Consider the following 26,312-nt stretch of genomic DNA (forward strand, 5'->3'; position numbering starts at 1 on the left):
AACTAAAGTGTCCAAATGGAATTGATAAAAGTTCATGGAGGTAAACAAGAGGTCAGCAATAATCCTAGTCAATGTTACTTACCTTGTCTTCCATAGGTGGTACAGTGCATGTACTCAGCTGCTATCAGAAAGCTTGGAACTACGAGTCCACGCATAGGTGCCATGAAAAAAATGCCTGGGGATCTACTTCAAAAAGTCAACCTCTCATTGTATGAAAGACAATGTGAATGAAGAATAGTGTAAAACACAATGTATACAAACTGTGTAAGCCAACTAATATAAATTAAGTATTTTTTTTAAAAGTCAGCCTCTGAAAACCCCATGTTCAACTGTGACACACACGGGGTGGCTAGGAATTAAGAGTCAATTCAAAGTTTTGTTGTACAGCATAGATGACTGATGTGAGTAGACATGGCTTCCCACAGCTGCTAAGATCCCGAGGTCTCAACAACCCTGGTTCATACCCTTACCCTTACCCCTCACCTTATATCCGTAAGTGGTCTTTCACTTATTCTCATCCATTTAACCCTTTAAGTGCTTTATTCTGTTGTAACTTGGTACAGTTGAGTGGATAGATGGATAAATCAATAGTAGATTTTTATTTAGGGAGTTCTGGAGGCCTAAATAGTCCAGCTTTCCACTATTGTGCATAAAGGGACTGTGAACATCTTTGCACAATCTTTTTTAGTTTTGTACATAATTTTCATTTCTTTCGCATTTCTAGGAACTAAATTCCAAAACAATGTGTACTGATAAGAGTTTATGAGGATACTCCAGGAGAGTTTCAGTTTGCAATTAAACACAAAATATTAATCATTTTAGAGACAGCAAAGATGTAATGACCATATTAAAACTTGCTTTCTCGCTGCCCTCTCCCTTCTTGATAACCTTTATGGGTCAGTCAGCTCTCAGGCCTCCTGGGTCATATCTGACCCACCACTTTTCAGAGTGAGTGATCAAAGACAGGGAAATTCTCGTGCAAAACCTGCTCAGCAGGAACTAGGCTTAGATACCACCCACTAAAAGCTGCAAGGCTCAATAGTTAAGGAAATAGCTGGCAGAAAGGAAAAGAACAAACTGTAACAGCTAGAAACCACTTACAGAGAAAACAAAACAAAACGCCTGACCTAGCATTCTGTAATAACAAGGTGTCACCAAAATAGAGACTTAGCATTAAAAGAAGAAGAACCTTCTGAAACTAGTCAAATCAGCACAGTGATATGAGAATAGCAGAACTAACCTCACCTCAGGGAAGATTTGTAAACAAATTGTATACCAAACCTTGGTAACTACCAAATCTAAACTGAAAGTCCAAAATTCCAGAAAATCCAGTCTCAGGATGAATGTTCTGGAATAAAATGGGATATAAGAGGAAAATGTACTATTAATAAATTTCGGGGTACCTGCTTAGCCCATGGCCCACCTTCAGCCCTTTTGCTAATAGCTGGACTTGGGTCTGAATCACAGGAGGGTCACTCTTTCTCCCTTGCTCCTAGATCAGAAATGGACATGTACTCAATTGAGTTTGGCGTCTAGGTGCCATGGGACATCAATGAAGTATTTTGTGCAGGTAGTTAAAATGGTCAGATTTATCCCTCAAAAAAATATTGAAGGGAGTAATCAGGAGGCATTTGCAACAGTTTAGGTGACAGAAGATTGTGGGTTTTGCAGGGGAAAGGGAAAGATGTAGATGGAATTAAATATGTTTAAGGACTAGAATGGATCAGTTTTGGTAAGAGTGAATTTAGAGAGTGAAGAAAAAAGAAAAAAACAGTGAAGAGCAGAGTTCATAGAAGAGATCCAGCCTCAGTATAAATGTGGGACTTATCAGTACACAGACAGGATTTTAAAACATGAAGTGAGTAAAATTACTTAAGAGAGTGAATGTGGAAACAAGAGTGGGGAGCCTAAGAGTTCCCAACATCTAGAAACCATGACAAGGAGCAAACGTTTTCCAAGGACCCCAACATGTATGAAGAATGGGAAAACAGTGGTGTTAAAGGCTAAGAGAGCAGCAAGTTTTGAGAAATAATAAGTGGTTACGTTTGCTCAAGAAGTGAGTGGAAAAGAGCATGTTTGTGAGGAAGACAGGCTTCTTTTAAGAGAGTGCAAAAATGAGGTTACATCTGGAAGAAGTGAAGCAACAAGGAAGTGACAACAGCAAGCTGGTAGCTTCTTATTGAAATTATGGTAAAATTATAAAAAGAAACAGTTTCTTTATCTCAACATGTAAGTCTCTCCCTGTGGTGACTTAGGGTCCGAGTAGAAAACACTGGTGTCCTCTAAGGGTCTGGTGGAAGAAATTGTTGTTTTGGGGGTTTTTTTGTGTTTTGGTTGTTTTTTTGGTTTTGTTTTTGTTTTTGTTTTTGGTTGAAGAAATTGTAACAAAGAGACAATTCGCAGAAGGATCAGAGAGCTAACAATATTTGGGGAAACAACACTAAAAAGTAAAAATGAAGGTGCAGACATTGCAACTTCAAGACCTGAGCTGAAACTGCAAAACAGCAGTCTGACAACAGCTATACCCACAGAGGAACTAGTCTTTTGAACAGTTTCTTTGGAAAAATGTCTATGTAGTGTCTTTGCACACATTTCATTTGGGTTGTTTGTCATTTTATAACTCAGTTGAAAGACTTCTTTTTATTTTCTGGACAAAAGTCTCTGATGAGATGCTTGACTTGCAGGTATCTTCTGTCATTGTGTAGGTGGTCTTTTAAATTTCGTTCTTGTGTCTGGACCTTCTTTAAGGTCCTGAAACATGATGAGCTCCATCCTGACTCAGTCTTGGTATAAATTGTTCTTTTTAGCTGAAATAATCCTCCCCTTTCTCCTCATCCAGCAAAATCATAATTATTCCTTCATCCTTACCTTAAGTGTTGATTTTTCAAAAAGGCCTTCATGAATGAAATGTTATTAGGAGTTGTAAGTATAGGTGATGAAGTAAGAATGACTTTATCTTACTTAAATCCACAATCAATATCCTCGATACCAGCAGCCAGGAGACCAGAAGATGTATTGCACTGGGAAAGTCTGCAGTCAGGGATTTCTCCAAATTATTGAAGAGCAATGATGTCATTTTGAGGACTAGAGTGGGCCTCATTCAGGACATGGTCTTTTCAGTCACTAACTATGCATCTGAGAGCTGGACAATGAATAGGCATGACAGAAGAATTGATGCCTTTGAACTGTGGTATTGGAGAAGAGCACTGAATATCCCATGGACTGCCTAAAGAACAAACAGTCCTGTGTTGGAGAAGGTTCATCTACAGTGATCCTTAGAGGCAAAGATGGTGAAGCTTCATCATCTTACTTTAGCCATGTTGCTAGAAGTTATTCCTTGGAGAAGGACACCATGCTTGGAATGATGGAGGGACCTCAAAGGAGAAGATCCTCAACCAGGTCGATTGACAGAGTGACTGTAGCAATGGTCTCAAGTGTGTCAGAGATTATGAGGATGGCACAGGATAGGACAGGGTTCAGATCTGTTGTTCTTTTGAGTCGAACTCAACTCAACAGCACCTAACAACTAACAACTACAATTAAGTGCTGTGGCGTAGGCACAATCCCAGCGGTCTCGGGTATAAGGGACGGTCCCCTGATCAATCCTGTAACACCCTCACAATCTCTGCTGTGCTTAATTTTGTGCATTCTTGCAGTCGCTGAGTTAATTAATCTTATTAAAAGTTTCTTCTTTTCCCCGACACTCTACCTTTTCAATCTCATGAAAGATGGAGAAAGAATTGGAATTTTAAATTATTTCACCTTTTTTGATGCCCAATCAATCCCTTAGGTACCAGCAGTCAAGAAATCAAAAGTATTCCCAGAGATTGCGCACTCCAGAGCCTTCGTGCCACTAGGCACCTAGAAGCTCGTCAGCCCGGAGAGAAGCGCCTCAGCCCGGAGCCCAGCCGAGGTCCTGTGAGCACTGGACGTGCACTGGGAACCATGAGTATGCCTGTTCGACTACTCGGAGCCCAAGAATTTCTCAGATCTCAGCTGGCTGTGCAACAGCATCGACTGCATCGGTGAGGACAGGGTTCTGTGTCCCAACATATCCAACAACAGCACTGCTGCTCTACGCACGCTCCTTCGTCTGCATCTTCACCTTCATCGGTGACATGATCGCAAGCTCTGTGGTAGTCGGGGTGATCATCTAGGCTAGAGCCACAGGCTACGTCATGCTCATCCTCACCCTGCCATCGCCGACCTCCGGGTGGTCCTGAGCATTCCTGTGTGAGCGCTCAACCCAGTGCAGCACCACCAGTGGCCCATAGGTAGGCTTGCCTGCACGATCATGCACCCGATCTTCTCCATCAACCTGTTTGGCAGCATCTTCTTCCTCGCCTGAGCACGGACCGAGACCTGTCCATCACCTAACTTCATCAATCCCTCCTCCTCCGGCAAGAAGAAGGCGGCACACCATGTGGTCTGTGTACTGGAGTGGCTGCTGGCCTTCTGCATGTCCCTCCCCAACAACTGCTACCTGAAGACCGTCAGATCCGGCAAGCACAATGAGACCTCCTGCTCCGGCAAGCACAATGAGACCTCCTGCTGGTCCTTCTACCCTGAGCACAGTGTCAAGGAGAGGCTTCATCGTTGTGGAGCTGGTGTTCGTGGTCCTGAGGTTTATTATACCATCCTCCATCTTCGGGGTCTTCTACTTCCTCCTGGCCAGGGTCATCTCAGCATCCAGTGACCAAGAGAAGCACAGCAGCCACAAGATCTTCTTCTGCTGGCTGCCCTACCACACCATGGTGCTGCTGGACATCTCCAACCTGCAGTACCTCCCCTTCCCCTGCCAGCTGGACAGTGTACTCTTCACCACCCTGCATGCCACGCAGTGTCCGTCCCTGGTGCACTAAAGCATCAACCCCATGCTAAACAGCTTCATCAAATGCAACTACACAGGTACAAGCTCACAAAGGCCTTCATCATCAAGTACTCAGCCAAAACTGGCCACACCAAGCTCATCAATGCCTCTAGGGCATCCCACACTGAGTACTATGCTTTGTAGCAAAACACCCAGGGATGGACCCCTAGAGCCATGGCCCCAGGATGCTTGTTCTGTACAGAGCTTCTGGCTGCGTGGTCTTCAGGAGTTGAGCAAAAGAGCTTTGTGTCTTGATGCTAGAGACACTGAAGAAAGAATTCACAACCAAGAGCATCTCACACTCTCTGGCCCCGCCTATCCGTTTCTGGGCATTCTGATGCATCCTGATGGTTTTGCTTCACTGGGAGCTGTGCAGGGCTGCCTGTATTTTACATCAAGACATCAAAGCTTCTGTAATATAGGACCCTCTGAGTTCCTGGACTTTTAAAAATATGGTTATTTATATTTAAATTATTGTGCTTTATTTTCTCACTATACATATACCTTTATACATACTTTAAAAAGTGAAATATACTTTAAAAATTGCCAGAAAGGTGACATCTGTTCAGAATGCTCTAGTTCTAAGGTTAGCTCCGACTTAAATTTTGACTAAGATGACATTCAATGTTAGTTGTTTTGAAATGTCATATATAAATCTATACATCTATCTGTATAAAGCTATATAACTCTATGCCAGCCTAGGCTAAAATGTCTATTTATGATAGTTCTCTATCTGTGTGGTGCTTTGGATAGGTATGGAATATAGAATGAACACTACTCTCAGATGCAGATTGTAACACTAATGGCATTGTGACATTACATTAAGACATAAATAAAAACAAAAACAAACTGATCCAGGTTGTCATGTCTGTGCACAAAATGAACAGTCTTATTTAAAGAGTTCTCCCAATGTGTAAGTTATTTTTTTAAATAAAGTTTGGTTTGGTTTTTTCCTATTGAAAAAAAAGGAAGAAATGTTAAATTGGGAGAATCTGTTCTCAAAGACCTCCTCAAGATGTTAAGGAGCAACAAAGTCAGTTCAAAGACTAAGGTGCACCTGACCCAAGCCATGTTCTTTTAAATTATTTGCAATGAATCTGAAAATTGGACAATGAATAAGAATAACAAAAGAATCAATGCATTTGTGTTATGGTATTGGAAAAGCGTATAATATCCCATGGACTATCAAAAGAACAAACAAATATGTCTTGGAGAAGATGCAACCAGGGTGTGCTTAGAAGCAAGGATGATGAAACTTTATCTCACATACTTTGATCATGTTGTTAGGAGGGGCCAGTCCTTGGAAAAAGACATCATGCTTCAAAAGATTGAGGGTCAGCAAAATATAGGAAGACCCTCTACAAGATGTACTGACACAGTGAGTATAGCAAATGAGCTTGACTAAATCAGGAATATGATGGGGATAGCATAGGAAAGGGTAATGTTCAAATTCATTGTTGATAGGGTGGCTACGAGTGTGGTCAATTAGGTGGTACCTAAAAGCAACAACTACCTTTCCAATCATGATGCCATCCTCCAGGGACCTACTCCTCCTAATAACTTGCTTAAAGAACATAAAATAAAGTAATATCATATTTGTTTCTAAGGAGAACTCTAGATTTACTTCTTCCAAAAGAGATTTGTTAGTTCTTTAGTATAATCCATGTTCTACACAATAATCTTTGCTAACACAATTCAAAGACATAAATTCTTCTTCAAACTTCTGGCATACCTGAACAGGAAACCGTGTCCCAAAAGGCCCAACCCACTGCTGTAAAGTTGATTTTAACTCAAAGTGACCCTCCGTTGGGTTTCTGAAGCTATATCTTTACAGGAAGAAATTGTCCATCTTTTCTACCACTGTAGACCTTCCAGTTAGCAGAAGGTGCAATGCACCATGTCACTAGAGCTCCTTATAAATTAAATACTACTGTCAAATTATCTTATAGTAACTTGTTCTTTTCTTTCATAGTATTCATAAAAGTTTGCAATAATAGATTTTTTCAAATAAAATTGTTTTTGTTTCATTGTTGCTGAAAATATATACAGAAAAATATATATGGAAGCAGATTTTCCCCTCATGTTGTGTGAGAACTGCCAGCCCTTCAACTAGTAGCTAAGAAGCTAACCATTGCACCGTCAGGTCTCCTTGGTAGCCATTCTAATAAAAAAACAAACTCACAGTTGTGGAGCTGATTCTCATCATACTGACCCTCTACGGGGTTTTCAAGTCTGTAAATCTTTATGAGAGGAAACATAATGCTTGTAGACTCAAATCACTAACCTTTAATATTTTTTTCTTTCTTTTTTTTCCTCCTGTGTGTACTGCCGAGTTGGATTCAACCGACACAGGAAGAGATTGCCCTTTGTGCTCCAGCAGAGCATCTGGTGGATTCAAACCTCATGCCTTCGGAATTGCAGTACAGCTTCTTCCCACTAGGCCACCAGAGCTCTTTCAAATCACTGACCTTTGAATTAGTAGAACAATACAGTGCACTCATTACTCCCCCAGAGTGCCTTTGCTAGTCATCCTGTTGTTGATTGCTGTGAGTCAAGCACAACTCATAGTGACCCTATGAATACCCTAGAACTACTGTCTTTTCTCAAAGTTCACAGTTTCCAGAGGCATGTTGTTTAGCAGGAGCAAAATGGTCTCTCAATATTGTTTTGCTTTGCATCTCTCTAATAGTTAATGATACTGGGAGTACATTTCATGTTTTAGGTGGCTACTTGAATGTCTTCCTTGGTGGATGCAATGACAGATGTATTGTGAAAATATTTAATCTTATCTTTTTCATCAGACTGAAAACTTTAGGAGAACAAGAATTGTGTCTGTTTTTTAACAACACACTTTATGGCAAGAGGTAAGCGTCCAAATTCATTTTTATTGGAAGACTAATGAACCCGCTCTAACACCCTCTCTCCCTCACTCTGCTGCGACGACCTCTGGGTACTAACAGTTTAGCAGTGATAATAGATCATCTTTAATGAGTCCTTCTTACATGCCAGGCTCTGTGCGAGATGTTTAACATATGGTATCTCATTTACTCCTCACAAAACCCCTTTGAGATAGGGACTCTTATTGGCCCCATTTTCCCAATGAGGAAGCTGAGGTCTGAGAATTTAGCCAAGCAATTTAAGCAAGGTCACACAGCTAGTCTGTACTGGAGCCTGGGTGGGGACCAAGGTCTTGCTGACACCATAGCCAGTGCCCTTAACCCCTACTGCATCCTTCCTCTTTAAATAACTTGTTGCTGTTTTTGTTTGCTTATATTTACATCTTCAGTTTTAGAACCTAAGCTTCCTGGGGTTGGGCAAAGGTTTTTAGTCATCTATGTAATATCACTGATCATTGCAGTGGCTCCATAAAGGATAAATGTTGACTCTTTCCACCAGAAAGACATGCCTGGGGCTGATTGGCCCCCAATTCTCTAGCCATAATCATTGTTTATTAAAGAGAAACACTTCTGTCCACAAATCATGTTTGAGTTGGTTACACTGTGCTATTCTTCCAAAGTCCAATTCCTGCCGTGAAATGCTAGAATGCCAGGACTGGTAGAGCTTCAGTGTGAACTCTAGACACACAGGAAATTTACCGGGACACTTGGCTTCATCTGAAAGATCCTGCCTTTAAAGCCAGACAGCTTTCAGACACTCACCCCATTATCAGGGATTTGACTCCATAGGGAGGATCGATTTCCACAGTCACATGCTGCCTGTTGCTTCATTGATGGCACCTTAGGTTCCTATGAATAGAGTTTTCAGAGACCTAGACATTAGCAGCAGCCTATCCACTCTGGGCTCCCCTAAGGTCAAGAAACAGGAGTGAAGATGTGGAGAGATACAGAGGAAGGATTCCAATAGCAGTTCTTCCCCTCTCTCCTCCTGCCAATGCCTGCACGTTCTTGCAGAAGGACTGTGAATGTGTTAGCCCTTTAGAGCACCTACCAGGCTTTCTGAATTGGCCCAACTGAGCCCTGCTGACAACCCTGAAAGGGGATTGAATTTCAGCCAAGAAAAGCCCAACTGTTGGCAGAGCGGAGAGTTAGCAAGGGCATGCCCGCTATCAGCTTACCTGCTGCACAATGCTGGCAGCTCCCAGCAGCCTCTGCCGCTTAACTCCTTCCTTCTTCACGACTTCTTTCTCTTTTCTTTAGTTTCCTTTTGGTTGTCTTTTCCCTTATGCTCTTCAGTCCAGCTACTTTTGTGACATTTAGACACTTAAAAAAAAATTTAAAAATCCAGGGTCAGGGTTAGAGAAAAAGGAATTTATTATATCTTAGAGCGTTCCAGTCCCTGGAAAAATCTCTAAACTTTTGTTTGCTTGTTTGGTCTTTTTAAAATACACATTCCTAGTCCTTGCTGTTGTTGTTTGCCATCAACTTGGAACCAACCTATAGTTGACCCTCCAGAGGGTTTTCAGAGACAATAAATCACATGGGAGGAGATTGTTCATCCTTCTCCCATGGAACAGGGTGGATTAGAACCATATGCCTTTGGTTTGACAGTGCAACTCCTTACTACTAAGCCACCAGAGCTCCTCAGGTGACATAAATTCTTCACACTTAAAAATTAACCTAAAGGTTGGCAGTTCAAACCCATTCAGTAGGGTTGCCATGATGAGAATTAATTTGATTGCAATTAACAACAATAACAAAAAGGCCCCTCCTTAGACCTACAAGAGTAAAGTTCAAGTTGCCTTCACTAGGGCTTTAATTTCTTCAGAGACTGCATCTCTCCCCACTTCACGTGATTCTACTAATTAATTTTACCAAAATCCTATGCCCTTCTAAGGTAGGAACATGACCCAAACTAAGCCAATGAGAATACTTTCTTGTAATCTTAAACTCAGAGCATGGAGGATGAAAGTACCCCTTCCCACCTAGATGAGAAATTGTGGGGGGTGGGGATGGTACCTAGTCTCTGGCTGATGAGTCTTGGAAAGGGATATCATACTTGGAAAGGTGAGGATCCGCAAAGGAAAACCTTCAACAAGATGAATTGACACAGACTACAGCAAGTTTCAAGTGTGTCAGATATGATGAGGATGGCACAGGGTAGGACAGGCTTCAGATCTATTGTTCATAGGGTCGCTGTGAGTTATACTCAGTTCAATGGCATCTAACAACAACAGTCTCTGGTGTCCTGGTAGAGCCCTGGTAGCCTAGTTGTAAGGCCAACATAAAAGTACACTGCTTGAATCTACAAGCCACTGTGTGAGAGGAAGATAGGCAATCTTTTTCCATGCAGTTTACAGCCTTGAAAATTCACTGGAGAGTCAGCTCTAACTTGATAGTACACAACAAGAGTCTCCACAGGGTGTAGCCCTATACACTACTACTTAGCGAAAACTGTCTGTATTAAGGGGCCGAGGGAAGGATGGGAATGGTAGAAGAAATTGGAATAATCTTTTATAAGACGTTCTGAGGCAAAGTTTATCTCTATTTCCTCACTAATCAGAGAATCTGACCTTATTTTGCTTAAGCTAGATTTAATTTCATTCTGTCACTTGCAACCATAAGTAAAGGAATAATAGTAATACATAGACTGACTCAGAAACTCAAGAGGTAGGGCTAGGAATATGCATTTTTTAAAAAATGTCTCGCAATTTCTGGCACATGGTTAGGTTTAAGATATTCTGAGAAACCAGACCCTCAGTTTACTAGAAAATAAAGCCAAGATCCAGAAAAGTTAAAAGAATGTAATTACAATAATGAAGGATAATTTTGTTGTTAGCTGCTGTTATGATTCATAGCAGCCCTGGAAACACCATATCTGAACCCTGTCCTATCCTGTGCCATCCTCATCATCTCTGACATAATGGAGGCCATTGCTTAAGTCACTGGGTCTGATTAAGGGTCTTCCTATGTTTTACTGAGTCTTCACCTTTCCAAGTATGATGTCCCTTTCCAAGGAATAGTCTCTCCAAACAACATGCCTAAAGTATGTGAGATGAAACTTTTTCATCTTTGCATCCAAGGAGCATTCTGGCTTCTCTTACACCAAAAAACATATTCATTTGTTCTCTTCACAGTCCATGGAACATTCAGTACTCTTTTCCAAAACCACAGTTCAAAGGCATTGATTCTTTTTCTGTCATCCTTAGTCATTATCCAACTTTCACACGATAGCAAGTGATGTAAAAAGACCATGGCCTGACTCAGGAACACCTTAGTCTTCATACTGATTTCATTGTTTGTTAGTGGTTTGAGTAAATCCCTAACTACAGACTTTCCAAATACAATGTGTCTCCTGATCTCCTAACTCCTGATACCAACAGTGCTGATTATGAATCTGAGTAAAACAAAATTGTTGACAATTTCAATCTTTCCTCCTTCTATCATGGTGTTGCTTATTGGTCTAGTGGCAATAATTTTTCTTTTCTTTATGTTAACATGCAATCCTTATTGAAGGCTACATACAGTCTTTGATCTTCTGCAACAAGCATGCAGGGCCCACTATGAAGTCAGCAACATCAATTTTTTCATTTGACCCTCAATTCATTATTTGGAGTCAACTATGTTTACGCGTCTGCTTATTTGCTTACTATGCTGGTTTACTAAACACCAGCAAGTAGTGAACCCTCATGATGTTGCAGGTAAAGGATTAGTTTGTTAACTGAAAGGCAAGTAGTCCAACCGGCCAGCCATTCCTGAGGAGAAAGATGAGACAGTCTTCTCCTGCTAAGATTTGAAAACCTGATAGTCACCATGAGTTAATTTATTCCATGACAATGTCAGTGGGTATAACCAGCCTGAAACATAATCCAAGTCTACAATTTGTTGAATATGGATTAAGTTTTCCAAACTAGTACAAGTGTTAATGGCACTACTAGTAATTACTAACCATTCCTGTTTATTCCATGCATCTTGGTTCAAATGTTTGTCTCTTGTGCCAGATAGTGTCCTTCTAAGAAGCCAAGATAGAATTAAAAATATGAAAGACTGATTGGGGAAAATATCTCTTAAGGATAAAGGAAAGATGGGGTAAGAGTAGGTGAGAAGAACCCCAGATAGTAATGATATTCTGACACTTCTCAGGAAGAGAGAAGGGAGAAGAGTTGGGTGAGACGAGCCTGGAGCCTCGTATTGCAGAGAATCTCTGAGGATCCTGATCCTGGTTAAGGGGGACCGCATGGCAGTGATTAGAGTCCTGCTTAGAGCAGGTGGGATTGGTCTGAGCAATTCGCTTACTTGTGTGCTGACAGTTGCCCAGGGAGAGTGTGTCCTTTACATAAATACTGAGGCCTATCCCAGAAGCTGCTGGAGGCCCCAAAACTGGTTCTGTCACACCTGAGTTTCACAAGCTAAAATTCTCCTAAGGAAGCACTAGGGAGTCAACCACATAAGGTAAGCAGGTAACGTTCACTGTCTGCATCTGTGTCTCACACATAAATAACACAGTGGAGTACATTTTCTTTGAAAACGTATGCTTGTTTGGTCTTACTCTAAGTGCTAGTACATTTAGTGGAAAAAAAAATACATGTTTTTCCAAAGAGGGGTAGGAGGGGCATTTTTCTTATTTATTCTTCTATCTTGAGCATATTTAAATTGCCACAAAGAAGTTACTATGGAAACTGGTCCCAAAACATGCAAAATAAAAGGTAAAAATGGAACACTGACATGCAAATGGTTTGTCTCTGGAGACCACTTTGTAATGAAATCTTGCCTCCTTCTGTGTCCATTCTGAGTTCTCCTAAAAGACAGTGTATGTGGGTGTGTGTTATTCTGGATGTCCCAGGTTGATTGTGACATACCACAGGTGACAACTCTTAAAAGTTTGGACACACCCAAATTTTGTGAAAGAATCAACAGAGAACACAATGACATTGTCTCGGAGTAATTTTGGTGAAGCTGACTGGGAACATGCCAGTAGGGTCTGGGAAGGGGCCAGGTGGTTATTTTTGTACCAAGCTTACTCTGCAGATGTACCTTGGACCCACTGATTTCAAAGTTAACTTACTAAACTCTTTATGCAAAAAAAGTTTCTCTTATCAACTTGGCCACTTTCCATCCTTTGAACCTTGGGATAGCAGGTCCTTTCTGCATTGAAACACAGAGTCCTTATTTGAAGGCCCTGTTTCACTTCCTATCTCTGCTTATCTCTACCTACCCCCGCTTACCCAACACTCTAACTCCATTTGTGTCTGCCTAAGTATCATTCTCTCAACAAAGCTCTGAGATAGGTTTTGTCCTGATTTCTGCTCTTTTTCTTTTCTGCCTGGCAATTCTTTCAACTTCCCTCTCTTGAGCCTTAATCCTAAAACTTTATGGAAACACTGCCTCCAATAAAAAAGTGGATGCAACACAAAGAGATGGCTTGACCTAAAGGACTAAGAGTCAGAGGAGTTAGGTTCTTAATTTGAGATTGTTGTTACTAGCTCCATGACTATATAAGTTGAGTTGTTTCCAGTCATGTCACTTCCATATATGTCAAATTACAATTGTGTTCCATAGGGCTGCAATGCTAATTTTTTGGGAGTAGACTGGGTAGACTTTGATTGTAGATGTTTCTGGGTGAAAATGAACTTTCACCTTTTCTTTTGTGCCTGGTACTATGACTTCATGATTTAAGGGCCCAAGTTCCAGAAAGAGCAAATGGTTTGCCCTATTGTTTGGCTCCTCCAGGAAGAAGAAGCCAAAATGGAACTTAAAATATAAGAGACTTATTTGATAAAGCCTCTCTGAAGGATTAACAGGAAAAGGGTACAAGAGTAGGGGTTGTGAAGTTATTATAACAGTTTTTGTTGTTATGTGCCATTGAGTCATTTGCGACTCATAGCGACCCTATGTACAACAGCCCTAAACCCTGCTCTATCCTGTGCCAATCGCATTGTCTCTGACACACCCATTCCGATTACCCCAGTCACTGAATCAATCCACCTTATAGAGGGCCTTTCCTTCCTGCACTGTCCCTCCACCCTACCAAGCATGATGTTCCTCTCCAAGGAGCTGTCTCTCCTTACAACATTTCCAAAGTATGTCAGATGAAGCCCCAGAATCCTTGCCTCCAAGGAGTAGCCTGGTTTAACCCTCTCTAGGATGAATCTGGTTTCCTGGCAGTCCAGGATACATTCATCACTACATTCTAGCACCACAGCTCAAAGGCATCAATTCTCCTTCTATCCTCCCTAGTCATTGTCCAACTCTCTGATGCATAACAAGTGATAGCAAAGACCATGGCCTGTATCAGGCGCACCTTAGTCTCCAAAGAGATACCGTTACTCTTGAGTACTTTAGAGAGGTACCAAACAGCAGACTTTCACATCGCAATACATTTTTTTATTTCCTGGCTGCTGGTGCCAAGAGTGTTGACCATGGACCCGAGCAAACTGAAGCTGTGAACAACCTCAATCTCTTCGCCATCCATCCTGATGCTACCGATTGGTCCAGTGGTGAGAATCTTTGTCTTCTTAACATTGAGCCTCAGTCCATACTGAAGGCTGCAGTCCTTGACCCTCTGCAGTAAGTGCATGAGGTCCTCCTCAGTTTCAGCAAGCAAGGTTGTGTCATCTGCATAATGCAGATTGTTGATAGATCTTTCACCAATCCTAACGCCACACTTCTCCTCATAGAGCCTAGCCTCTCGGATAATCTACTCTGCATACAGGTTGAAAAGGTATGGAGATAGGACACATCCCCTGCGTACACCCTTCCCAATTTTGAACCATGCAGTGTTGCCCTGCTCTGTTCTGAGGACTGCCTCTTGGTCCAAGCACAGGTTTCGCATTAGCACGATTAAATGTTCTGGGATTCCTATTCTTCTCAGAATCAGCCACAGTTTGTTATGATCCACATAGTCAAATGCCTTTGCATAATCAATGAAACACAGATAGACATTCTTCTGGTATTCTCTGCTTTCAGCTAAGATCCATCTAACATCAGCTACAATATTCCTAGTACCATGATCCCTTCTAAAACCAGCCTGGACTTCTGGCAGTTCTCTGCTGATGTACTGTTCCAGTCATTTTTGGATAATCTTCAGTAGAATCTTGCTTGCATGTGAGATCAATGATATTGTTCTATAGTTTCCACACTCAGTTGGGTCACCCTTCTTTGGGATGGGAACAAATATAGATCTCTTCCAGTCAGTTGGCCAGGTGGTTGTTCTCCATATTTCTTGGCACAACTTGGTGAGCACATCCATGGCAGCATCTGTTAGCTGAAATATGTCAATTGGTATACATCTATTCCGGGGGCTGCGATGTTTTCTGTTACCAAGGCTATTTCCAACTATTTATTCTTTGTTTCCAACTTTTGCATTGCTATTACTAAATATTTTTAATGCATAACGATTGCATGTTCAATCAGTTGTAGACCACAGAAGTTGGTAAAAATCCTCTATTTCTTCATTTTAGACTTTACCGGTTGGAACGTATATTGAGTAATAATTGTATGAATAGGTCTTCCTTGAACATGTATGGATATTATTCTATCACTGACACCACTGTATTTCAGGACAGACATTGATTCTTTTTGATGATGAATGTGACACCATTTCTCTTCAATTTGCTATTATCAGTATAGTAGATAGTTAGGAAAGAGTATTGAATATCCTATGGACTGCCAAAAGAACAGATAAGTCTGCCTTGGAGAAAGTGCAGCCAGGGTTCAGTTTAGAGGCGAGGATGATGAAACTTTCTCTCACATGCCTTGTGCACGTTGTCAGAAGGTTCTAGTTCTTAGAAGAAGACATGTTGGGGGAGAGAGAGGATCAGCAAAAGAGAGAGAGACCCTCAGGGAGATAGAATGACACAGTAATTAAAAATGGGGTTTAGCATGACAGAGTTCATGATAATAGTGCAGACAGGGCAAGGTTCTGATCTTGTTATTAACAGGAGTGCTATGAGTCTTAGTTGACTGAAGGGCACCTAACAACACAATGATTCAAAATGGCCAACACTCGTCCATCTCTGCTCAACAACATCTAAGATATTACTCTTTATGCTTTGCATTTCTTTTCTGATGGCCTTCCAGTTTTTCTAGATTCATACTTTATACGTTCCACATTCCAGTTATTAATGGGTGTTGACAGCTCTCTTTTGAGGCAGCTCCATATTTTGAGTATCTACCAATTTGAAGGTTTCATCTTTCAGCACCATTGCTTCATTTGCTTGTGAAAGTTGGACAATTAGTAAGGAAGACTGCAGAAGAACTGATGTCTTTGAATTGTGGTGTTGGCAAAGAATATTAAATATACCATGCCAAAAGAACAAATAAATCTGTTTTGGAAGATATGTAGCCAGATTGCTTGATGGGGGGGGGGGGCAATTGAGACTTCTCACATACTTTGGTTGTATTGTCAGGGGTGTCCACTCTTTGGAAAGAGATATCATACTTAGAAGGATGGGAGTTGGTGAAGGAGAATAAGACACAGACATGGATTGAGACAGTGACTGCAACAGTAAGCTTAAGCACAACAGAGATTGTAAGGATGACATAGACTCAGGCAAGGTTTCAATGTGTTGCGCATATTGAAATACCATAAATCAGAGTCAACTCGATGTAACTTAACAATAGCAACAGCTGAGAACACTAACACCTTGAACCACTTAAGGACTCTTAGTACCATAACTGCAAACAAAAACAATTGCCACTGAGTTTATTCTAGCACAAGTGTGTCAGAGTAAAACTGCGATCCATAGTCTTCTCTTCTAAGGTGCCTCTGTTGCTATTGTGTGGCATACAATTGGAATTGACTAATGACTGATCCTCTAGTGGATTTTCAAAGGCTATAAATCACTCAAGAGGAGATTGTCCATTTTTTCCCCTGAAGAGCACCTGGTAGATTAAAACCGCATGCCTTTGAACTGACTGCACAATTCCTTACCCATTATGCCACCAGAGCTCTCCTAAAGCACCTCTGTCGTTGCTGTGTGCCATCAAGTCAGAACTCATTCATAGTGGACTCTCCCACAGGTTTTCAGAGACAGTAAAAAAACAGGGGAGAAGACTGCCCATATATCTCCTGTGGAGCATCTGGAGAATTCTAACATCTTTGAGTTGTCAGTATAACTAATTATCATAAGTCTACCAGATTCAAATAAATTATCTTTTAGTTAGAACCCAAATATTTACTCAACAGTTTGCGTCAATCTTCACCATGCCTGTCAGTGTTGTTAGGTGCCATCAAGTCAACTATAACTTGTAGCAATTCTATCAAAAACAGATCTGAGCCTTGCCCTAGACTCTCACTATCTCTGACATATTTGAATCCACTGGTACAGTCCCTGTGCCAGTACATCTTATTGAAGGTCTTTTCCACTGATGCTCTACCGTACCCAGATTAATGTCTTTTTCCAAAGACTGGTCCCTCTTGACAACATGACCAAAGTATGTGAGATGAAGTTACATCATCTTTGCCTCTAACGAACACTCTGGTTGCATTTTTTTTCCAGATAAATTTATTTGCTATTCCTGGAAGGGGTTAAAATGGGTGGCTCCTTGGAGGCAAGGATTCTGAGGCTCCACCTAACATACTTTGGGCATGTTGTGAGGAGAGGCCGGTCCTTGGAGAAGGACATCATGCTTGGGAGGGTGGAGGGACAGTGCAGGAGAGGAAGGCCCTCTATGAGGTGGATTGATTCAGTGACTGGGATAATTGGGATGGGAGTGTCAGAGACAGTGCGATTAGCACAGGACAGAGCAGAGTTTAGGGCTGTTGTACATAGGGTCGCTATGAGTCGCAAGCGACTCGATGGCACATAACAACAACAACAACATGATAGATATGCAGTACTGTTCTTCACTACCACAATTCAAAGGTATTGACTCTTCCTTGGTTATCAGTATTCATTGTCCAACTTTCAAATGTGTAGGAAGTAATTGAAAAGATCATGGCTTGCATTGGTGCATCTTAAGTCTTTAAATGGACTTCCTTGCTCTTCTGAATTTTGGAGAGACTCCTTGACAGCAGATTCTCCTAATGCAGAATTATCTTTCAATTTCTTGCCTGTTGTTACCATGGGTATTGATTATAAATCCAAATAAAAATAAATCATTGATAAGTTCAAAAAGAAAAATAAATCATTGATAAGTTCAATCTTTTCTCCACTTATCATAGTGTTTCCCATTGATCCAGTGATTAAGATTTTTGTTTTATTGATGCGATATAATTTATTGCTATATAATTGATGAGATATAATTCATATTGATGGCTTTAGTCCTTGATCTACTGCATTAAGTGCTTCAAGTCCTTTTCACTTTCAGTATGCAAGGTTATATCATCTGCATAATACAAGTTGTTGAAGAATCATCCTCCAGTCATAATGCTGCATTCATCTTCATATTGAACAGCTTCAAAAACATACAGACTAATAGGTATGGAGGAAGCATTCCTGAAGTACATCTTTTCTGAATTTAAACCAAGCAGTATTCCCTTGTTCTTTTGGAACAACAGCTTCTTGGTCTAGGTACAGGTTTTGCAAGACCACAATTAAGTATTCTAAGATTCCCATGTTTCTCAAACTGAGTCATTATTCCTGGTGGATCCACATAGTCAAATGCCTTTGCATAATCAATACAATACACATAAACATCTTTCTGTTATTCTCTGCTTTCAGCCAAGATTCATCTGACATCAGCAATGGTATCATTTCTATCATGAAGGCTCTTGAATACATCTTGAATTTCTGGCAGCTCTTGGTTGTTTTGGGGTAATCGTCAGCAAGATTTTACTTGTATGCAATATTAATGATAATGTGTGTTGTTGTTATGTACTGTCAAGTTAGAACTGACTCATAACTGACCCTGCAGTAGATTTTCAGAGTTATTAAATTATGAGAGGAGATTCCTCATCTTTCTCCAGTAGAGCAGCTGCTTGTGAATTCGAACCACGTGTCTTTGAATTAGCAGCACAACTCCTTACTGGCAGGACATCAGAGCTTCCAATATAGGATATTGTTTGATAATTTTCACATTCTGTTGGATAATCTTTCTTGAGGCTGGGAACAAATAAGTATTGCTTCCAGTCAGTCTTTCAAATTTCTTGCATAGAGTAGCGAAAACTTACAAGGTTGCATCTACTTGTTGAAATGTGTCAGCTGGTGTTCCATCAATTCCTACAGCCTTATTTTCTTACCAATACATTCAGTATAGCTAGAATCTGTTCCTTCTTCACCATGGACTTTTTATCAGGCTACTTCTTGAAATGTTTCATTGTCAAACAATTTTTTTTGTACAGTGACTTTGTGTCTTCCTTCAAGCTTCTTTTGATGCTTCCTGCAACGCAAGATTTTTCCCACAAAATTTTTCAGTATTACAACTTGAGGCTTGATTTTGTATTCCAGTTATTTCAGCTTGAGAAATGCTGAGTGTGTTTTCTTTTGATTTTGTGATTCCAGCTTTTTGCTCTTTTCATTATAATAGTTTGCTTTATTTTCTTCAAAGATGCCCTTTGAAATCTTCTGCTCTTCTCTTTTACTTCAGCATTTCTCTTCTTTGCTTTAGCATCTCTATATTCTAGTGAAATGTTGATTCTCTTCTGTCATTCATTTCAGGTTGTTTTTTTGCCTTTGTTTTTGTAATGATCTTTTGTTTTCTTCATGGATGATATCCTTGGTATCATCCCACAGCTCATTTAGTCTTCAATTATTAATGTTATCAACACATTATTTAATAACGGATTATTATTAAATTCAGGTGGGATAGACTTAAGGTCATTTTGGTTCTTGTGGACTTGTTTTCATTTTATTCAACTTTAATTTAAACTTTCATGCGAGAGATTGATGGTATGTTCCACAAGTTAGCCCCTGGCCTTGTTTTGACTGTTAATATTGAGCTTCACTGCCTATTGTTTTCACAAATGAAGTGATTCAAATGCCTGTGTAGACACTAACAATTTCGCTGCTTCTTTGTAATCAGATACTTTTTCTATTTTTACTATTACAAACTCTTCTCTTGGAGAACTTTTCATGGCCAGGTCCTTTTTATTATTCACGCTTCAGTTTAAATATTATGTCTTTAAATAAGGGCAGGTGATTCAAATCCACCAATGGCTTCACAGGAGGAAAAGAGACTATCTTCTTTCAGGTGATTTCCCTCTGAAATCCCATTGAAGGTAAGCGATGGGTCAGTTCAGACACAAGAACAATAAGTTTTGTTCTGATGGCCTAGGGGCAAGAAACTGTGCTGCAACCCCAAAGACGCATGGTTTGAGGTGATAACTGCTCAATGGGAGAAGGATGGGCAATCTCCTCCTGTGTGATTGACTGCCTCTGAAAACCCACCAGAGGGTCAGCTATGGGTCAGTTCTGACTTTATAGTACACGACAACAATGTCAACTTACTCTAGTATTGTTCCCTATCACATTAGCTTGTTCTGTTTTGTTCACACTCTTACTTCTGTGATTATCTTAAATGCTTCCTTGATTATTGTCTTCTTCAGCAACCCAAGCTCTAAGAAAGCTGAGGTCTCCCTATCTTGTATCATATGCTAATTGATAAGTCAACAGTTGAAATTCACCAGCTGCCCAGAGAAAGAAAGTCTCTTAATGTAAAGATTTACAGCCTCAGAAACCTGATGGAGGCTCGCTATTATAATTTATTCAATAGCAGTTGTCTCTGGCACATTAAAACACAAAAAACAAACACTTTGCCATCAAGTCAATTCTAACTCATAGTGACCCTGTCACAGGAGAAAGATGGGCAATCTCCTCCTGTGCGATTAACTGCCTCTGAAAACCTGCTGGAGGGTCAGCTATGGATTGGTTCTGACTCCATGGTACTCAACAACAACAACAGTGACCATGACACAGGGATAGAAGTGTCCATACTGTACTGAAGTGGACGACTACATCAGTCTTCCACAGAGAAGACCTTAAACCATTGACCTTGTAATTAACAGACACATATTTAACCATTCCACCACCAGATCTTCTTGCACGTAGGCACTTAGTCAATATTTGTAGAATGTTATTGTTGTTGTTATATGTGCTTTCAAGTTGCTTGAGACTTATAGTGACCCTATGTACAACAGCCCTAAACCCTGCTCTATCCCTTGCCAATCTTATTGTCTCCGACATGCCTATCCCCGTTACCCCCGAGACAGAATCAGTCCATCTCATTGAGAGTCATTCTTTCCTGCTCTGTCCCTCAAACCTGCCAAGCATGACATCCTTCTCCAAGAACTGATCCCGCCTTGCAACATGTCCAGAGTATGTCAGACAGATCCTCAGAATCCTTGACTCCAAGGAGTAGCCTGGCCCGCCCCCCTCCAGGACAAACTTGTTTGTTCTTCTAGCAGTCCATGGTATGTATATTCAACATTCTTCATCTTTTAATTTCCTGGCTGCTGGTACCAAGAATGTTGATTGTAGAGCGAAGTAAACGAAAGCTGTCAACAATCATCCATCATGATGCTGCCAATCAGCCTAGTCATGACAATCTTTGCTTTCTTGATGTTGAGCTTTAATCCATATTGAAGGCTGCAGTTCTCGACCCTCTGTAGCAAGCACTTCAGGTCCTCTTCCTCAGTTTCAGCAAGCAGGGTTGTGTCATCTGTCTAATGCAGATTGTTGATGAATCTACCTCCAATCCTGATGCCACACTTCTCATAGAGACCAGACTCACAGATAATCTGTTCCGCATATAGACTGAAAATATATGGAGATAGGAAACATCCTTCATGCACACTTTTCCCAATTTTGAACCATGTAGTGTTTCCTTACAAGTATAAAATTTAGATTGTTGGATCAAATGGACTCTTAGGTCACTTGAAACTTTAACAGACATTGACAAAGATGGAAAAATGAAAAATTAAGTGATGACACTGTTGCAACAAGGCACTTAAATGATTATATGTGTATAATTATACTTTAAGAACATAAAACTGCCAAATTCTTGGGTGTGTCATATGGTGGACAATGTTTGGTGGAGGTCCCTGATTATATCAAGCTTTGAAGTAGGAGTTGCACCCACTTCTGAAATAGTTCTCTCCAGAGACCCTATGAACTTGGAAACATGATGAAAGATATACAAGTGTTATTTCGTTTATAGGGTCGCTATGAGTTGTCTACAACACAGTGGCACTTAACACAAAATATATATACATATGGCGTTATTGTGTTGTCTTTCTATAGCTATTTATGGGTGTATGAGCTTTAATTATAAAGTATCTAACAAGGATAGCAAAAGGATTGAAATAGTCAACAATCTCTTCTTACTTGGATCCACAATCAACATCCATAGTACCAGTAGTCAGGAGATTAGGAGATGGATTGCATTGGGCCAGTTTGCTATCAGGGACCTCACCAAATTACTGAGGAGCAATAATGTGAGCTTGAAGGTTAAGGTAGTCTGATTCAGATCACTGTCTTTTCAGTCATTCACTATGATTCTGTACATTGGATAATGACAAAGGATGTAAGAATAAGAATTGACATCTTTGAGCTGTAGTATTGGAGAAGAGTACTTAATATTTCATGGACTGACAAAAGTATAAATAGATATGTCTTGGAGAAAGTGGAATCAGAATGCTTCTTGGAGGCAAAGATGACAAAGATTCATCTCATATACTTTGGGCATATTGCCAGGAAAGGTTATTCCTTAGAGAGGGATATCATGCTTAGACAGGTGAAGGGTCAGCGAAAGAGAAGACTTAAGTTTGATTGACATGGTGACTGCAGCAATCGGCTCAATTATGTCAGAGATTATGAGGTTAATATAGGCAAGGACAGGGAAAGGCTGCTGTTAGGGACCTTCCAAAGTTCTGAAGAGCAATGGTGTCTCTCTGGAGACTAAGGTGTGTCTAATACAGACCATTGTCTTTGCTATCACTTGTTATGCATCAGAGAGTTAGACAATGACTAGGGAGGATAGAAGGAGAATTGATGTCTTTGAGCTGTGGTGCTGGAGAAAAGTATTGCGGGTACCATGGATTGCTAGGAAAACAAACAGATTCATCCTGGAAAGGGTAACCGGGTGGCTCCTTGGAGGCAAGGATTCTGAGCCTCCATCTAACATACTTTGGACATGTTGTAAGGAGGGACTGGTCCTTGGAGAGGGACATCATGCTTGGTAGGGTGGAGGGACAGCACAGGAGGGGAAGGCCCCCTGTGAGGTGGATTGACTCAGTGACTGGGGTCATCGGGATGAGTGTGTTGGAGACAGTGCGATTGGCACAAGACAGAGCAGAGTTTGGGGCTGTTGTACATAGGGTCATTATGAGTCGCAAGCGACTCGGCAGCACAGAACAACAACAAAATGAGTTGTACTTGACTTGACAGTACCTCACAACAAGACAACCCGTCAGTACCCAAATATAAAACCACTATCCCATACAATTCATAGTACCTAAATACAAAACCTCTACACCTTAGAACACATAGGCCTGTCTTTGGAGAGAGTGAAACCAAGCTATTCCTTGGAGGCAAGGATTTTGAGACTCTGTCTCAAATATTTTCGGCATGTAGCCAGCAGAGCCACTGTTTGGAGAAGGATATCATGTTTGGAAGGATGGAAGGCCTGGTTGAGAGGGATTGACACAACTGGGATAATGAGGGTAGGTGTGTCAGAGATAGTGAGAGTCTCTTAGGCTAGAGAAGCATTCAGAGTTATGGTGCAAAGGATCATTATGAGTCATAGTCGACCCAATGGCACCTACTAACAACAACAATAATACCCTGGAATTAGAGTGGAAGAGATTTTAGAACACATCACCTCTGCAAATTGCAGTAAAGAAGGAAGGGCTAAAAACCTAAGTATATTTGGAAATTAGAAACAAAATATGGCTGAGTGTTTGTTAAAGACCAACATGTGCCAATCACATTTTTTAGAACAACTATTCACAACATAGAGATACGTTATGTTTGAAAAGCCTGAAGTGAATCTGAAATTTGAATGAGCATCAAAATCACTTGGAAGACTTGTTTAACAGATACTCCTGGGCTCCACCCCCATAGTTTCTGATTCAGTAGGTCTGGGACAGGGCCCCAAGGATTTGCATTTCTAACAAGGTCCCAGTGTTGCTGATGTGGCTGGTATTGCCTCCACATTTTGAAGACTTCTGTCCTACGCTAATCCACTGTTTCATTTTATCAACTCATATCTGTAGTAAAACAGGACAGATATTGTTATCCTTGCTTCACAAACAGGACATTTAGTTACCAAGGGACATTAAATAACTTACCCAAAATAAAAAATCAAGTGGCTCTTAAGAGGCAGAATTAGGACTGGGATCCAGATTTCTCCTCATCTCTTCAATGTAAGCTCTCTTCCAGGTAAGGAGTGTGACTCATCCTACCCACTCACCTACTTGGGGAGTCATTTGCCTTTCTTTCAATGCCAGAAGCCTCACCCACTCGTAGCTGACTAGCATTTTCTTCTGCTAGAAGACCCAAAAAAACTGTATATGAGAAGTTTTCTCTGTTTTCCATTCTTTAGAGCTACTCATGCTGGCCCTATTTTTTTGTCTCCTGCCCCCAGGTGAACTTGTTAAAAGACAAAGCAATACAGCAACCTACTGTTTTGAGGATCTTTTAAACAAAACTGGCTGTTGTTCTCAGAGCACTGCTCTGCAAATCTCTCACAAGAGATTGTCCACAACATTGACTTAGATGACAAGGAGATAAGGAGATCACTAAACTTCATAGGATATCTTCTAACATTGGGTAGCCCTAGTGGTTGTACACGGAGCTTTGGAGACCTAGTGGTAAGAAGCTGGGAGTTTAAATCCATGGTCTTAGGGGCAAGATGTGAAATCTCCTCCCCTGCCATTTACTGCCTTTGGAAACCTTCTGGAGAGTAAACTGTGAGTCATTTCTGACTCAAAGGCACATTACAAGAACTGGTTGGATGGTGTATCTTGTAACATTAAAAATCATCTTTCTACTGGCTAATAGAAATAATCTGCCTGCTTATAACACAAAGGATCTGTGAGAAATTCGACTCTGACTCTAACTCACAGAAGCTGATTGACATACAGAAGGGTTAGAAGTCGAGACTTTGGTTGATCCTCCTGAGTTCGGATCCTTTACTTAACAAATTGCAAGTCTTTTCACAAACTTTAAATATTTTCCTTAAGTTTTCTTTTCTTTTTGAAGACTAAAATTAAAGAAATAAAGCCAGAAAAAGCAGAGGTCTGTGTGTGGCACAAATTGTGCAGATTAAATGAGATCATCTGCGTAAAGAGCTTAGCAAAGAGTCTGGCACATAGTATAATAAGTCCTCTGTGTTAGCTATTTCCGTTAGAGGTGATCCAGAATTGATAGATGGAATTATTTCTTGCTTTATTTCCCCTCTTTAATTAGCAATTTCTAGCTCTGGTGGCTTAGTGGTAAGACGCTGCGCTGCAATGCTAAAGGTCCGCAGTTCGAATCCACCAGCTCCTCTCCCTCTCGGCTTAATCCCCTCTGAAAACCGGCTGGAGGGTCAACTATGGGTCGGTCCGACTCAACGGCACACAACAACAACAACAATCTAATATTTGCTTGTAATTCACTTTCCACCCCCCCCACTTTCACTCCCCTTCCTTCTGTCTAGAATCTAAACTCCAGGAAGTCAAGGATTTTCTTCAGCTTGTATATTACATCTGTATTACCTGCAACAGAGCCGACTTTTAAAAGATACCCAAAATCCATGTGAATAGAAAAACCCTGCCTAAACAGAAAAAAAACCCCACAAACCCACCAAAAATACCCCAAAACGCAGAAACCAAAGAACCAATCCACCTTGTTGACAAATTGTACCTTTCCCCTCATTGCAAGAAATTCTGATTGCCTGAGTGAGGGTAGAGAGAGAGAGTTGTTGCTTTTAAGTGCCATTGAGCCGTAGGCGACTCATAGCGACCCTATGAACGAAAGTCCTTGTCAACAGGGAGAGTGTTGTGGTTGTTGTTATGTGCCGTCGAGTCGCTTGCGACTCATAGCGACCCTATGTACAACAGCCCTAAACTCTGCTCTGTGCTGTGCCAGTCTCACCATCTCCGATACACCCATCCCGATTACCCCAACCACTGAATCAATCCACCTCATAGGGGGTCTTCCCCTCCTGCGCTGTCCCTCCACCCTACCAAGCCTGATGTCCCTCTCCAAGGACCTGTCCCTCCTTGCAACATGTCCAAAGTATGTTATTTAATTCGCTTAGAAGTGTCTGTAACACGGACTGGAGAAGCTCTATGGGTGCAGAAAACTACAAGTTCCAACGTGCTTTGCGCATAGCGGACGGAAAGCCGGACCTTCCGGTCCACGCAGCAGTTCTGCCGCCGCGTTCCGACGTGTCACCGGCGGCGCCGCTGCTGTGGCAAGGGAAGGATCCGACTGGGAGAGTTTGAGGCGGCGGCCGGTGGCAACGACCCCGGCCTGGACCTGCCCCAGCACGGAAGTGCTCCGGGGTCCGTGGGGAGTAGGATAGGCAGTTGGCGGAGCGGCCTTCGCGCGCCACGATGCTGAACATGTGGAAGGTGCGGGAGCTGGTGGACAAAGCGTGAGTATCAGGGGGGCAGTTGT

At 41.2% G+C, this 26,312-nt stretch overlaps 1 protein-coding gene and 1 pseudogene across 1 annotated transcript in view; both read left to right on the plus strand.

Annotated features, from left to right (window-relative positions):
* The first annotated feature begins 392 nt into the window (after window positions 1-392).
* Window positions 393-26,217, plus strand: LOC102867013 (annotated as a pseudogene).
* CLINT1 (clathrin interactor 1) overlaps window positions 26,165-26,312 on the plus strand; it is a 97,210-nt gene continuing 97,062 nt past the window's right edge. Inside the window, 1 exon segment of the mRNA XM_006901967.1 lies at window positions 26,165-26,289. Coding sequence (XP_006902029.1) covers window positions 26,249-26,289 — 41 coding nt within the window. The 5' untranslated portion in view covers window positions 26,165-26,248.

Source organism: Elephantulus edwardii, unplaced genomic scaffold (assembly GCF_000299155.1).
Source record: "Elephantulus edwardii isolate Elephantulus edwardi_28Jun2011 unplaced genomic scaffold, EleEdw1.0 scaffold00354, whole genome shotgun sequence".
In the NCBI taxonomy this organism is placed as follows: domain Eukaryota; kingdom Metazoa; phylum Chordata; class Mammalia; order Macroscelidea; family Macroscelididae; genus Elephantulus; species Elephantulus edwardii.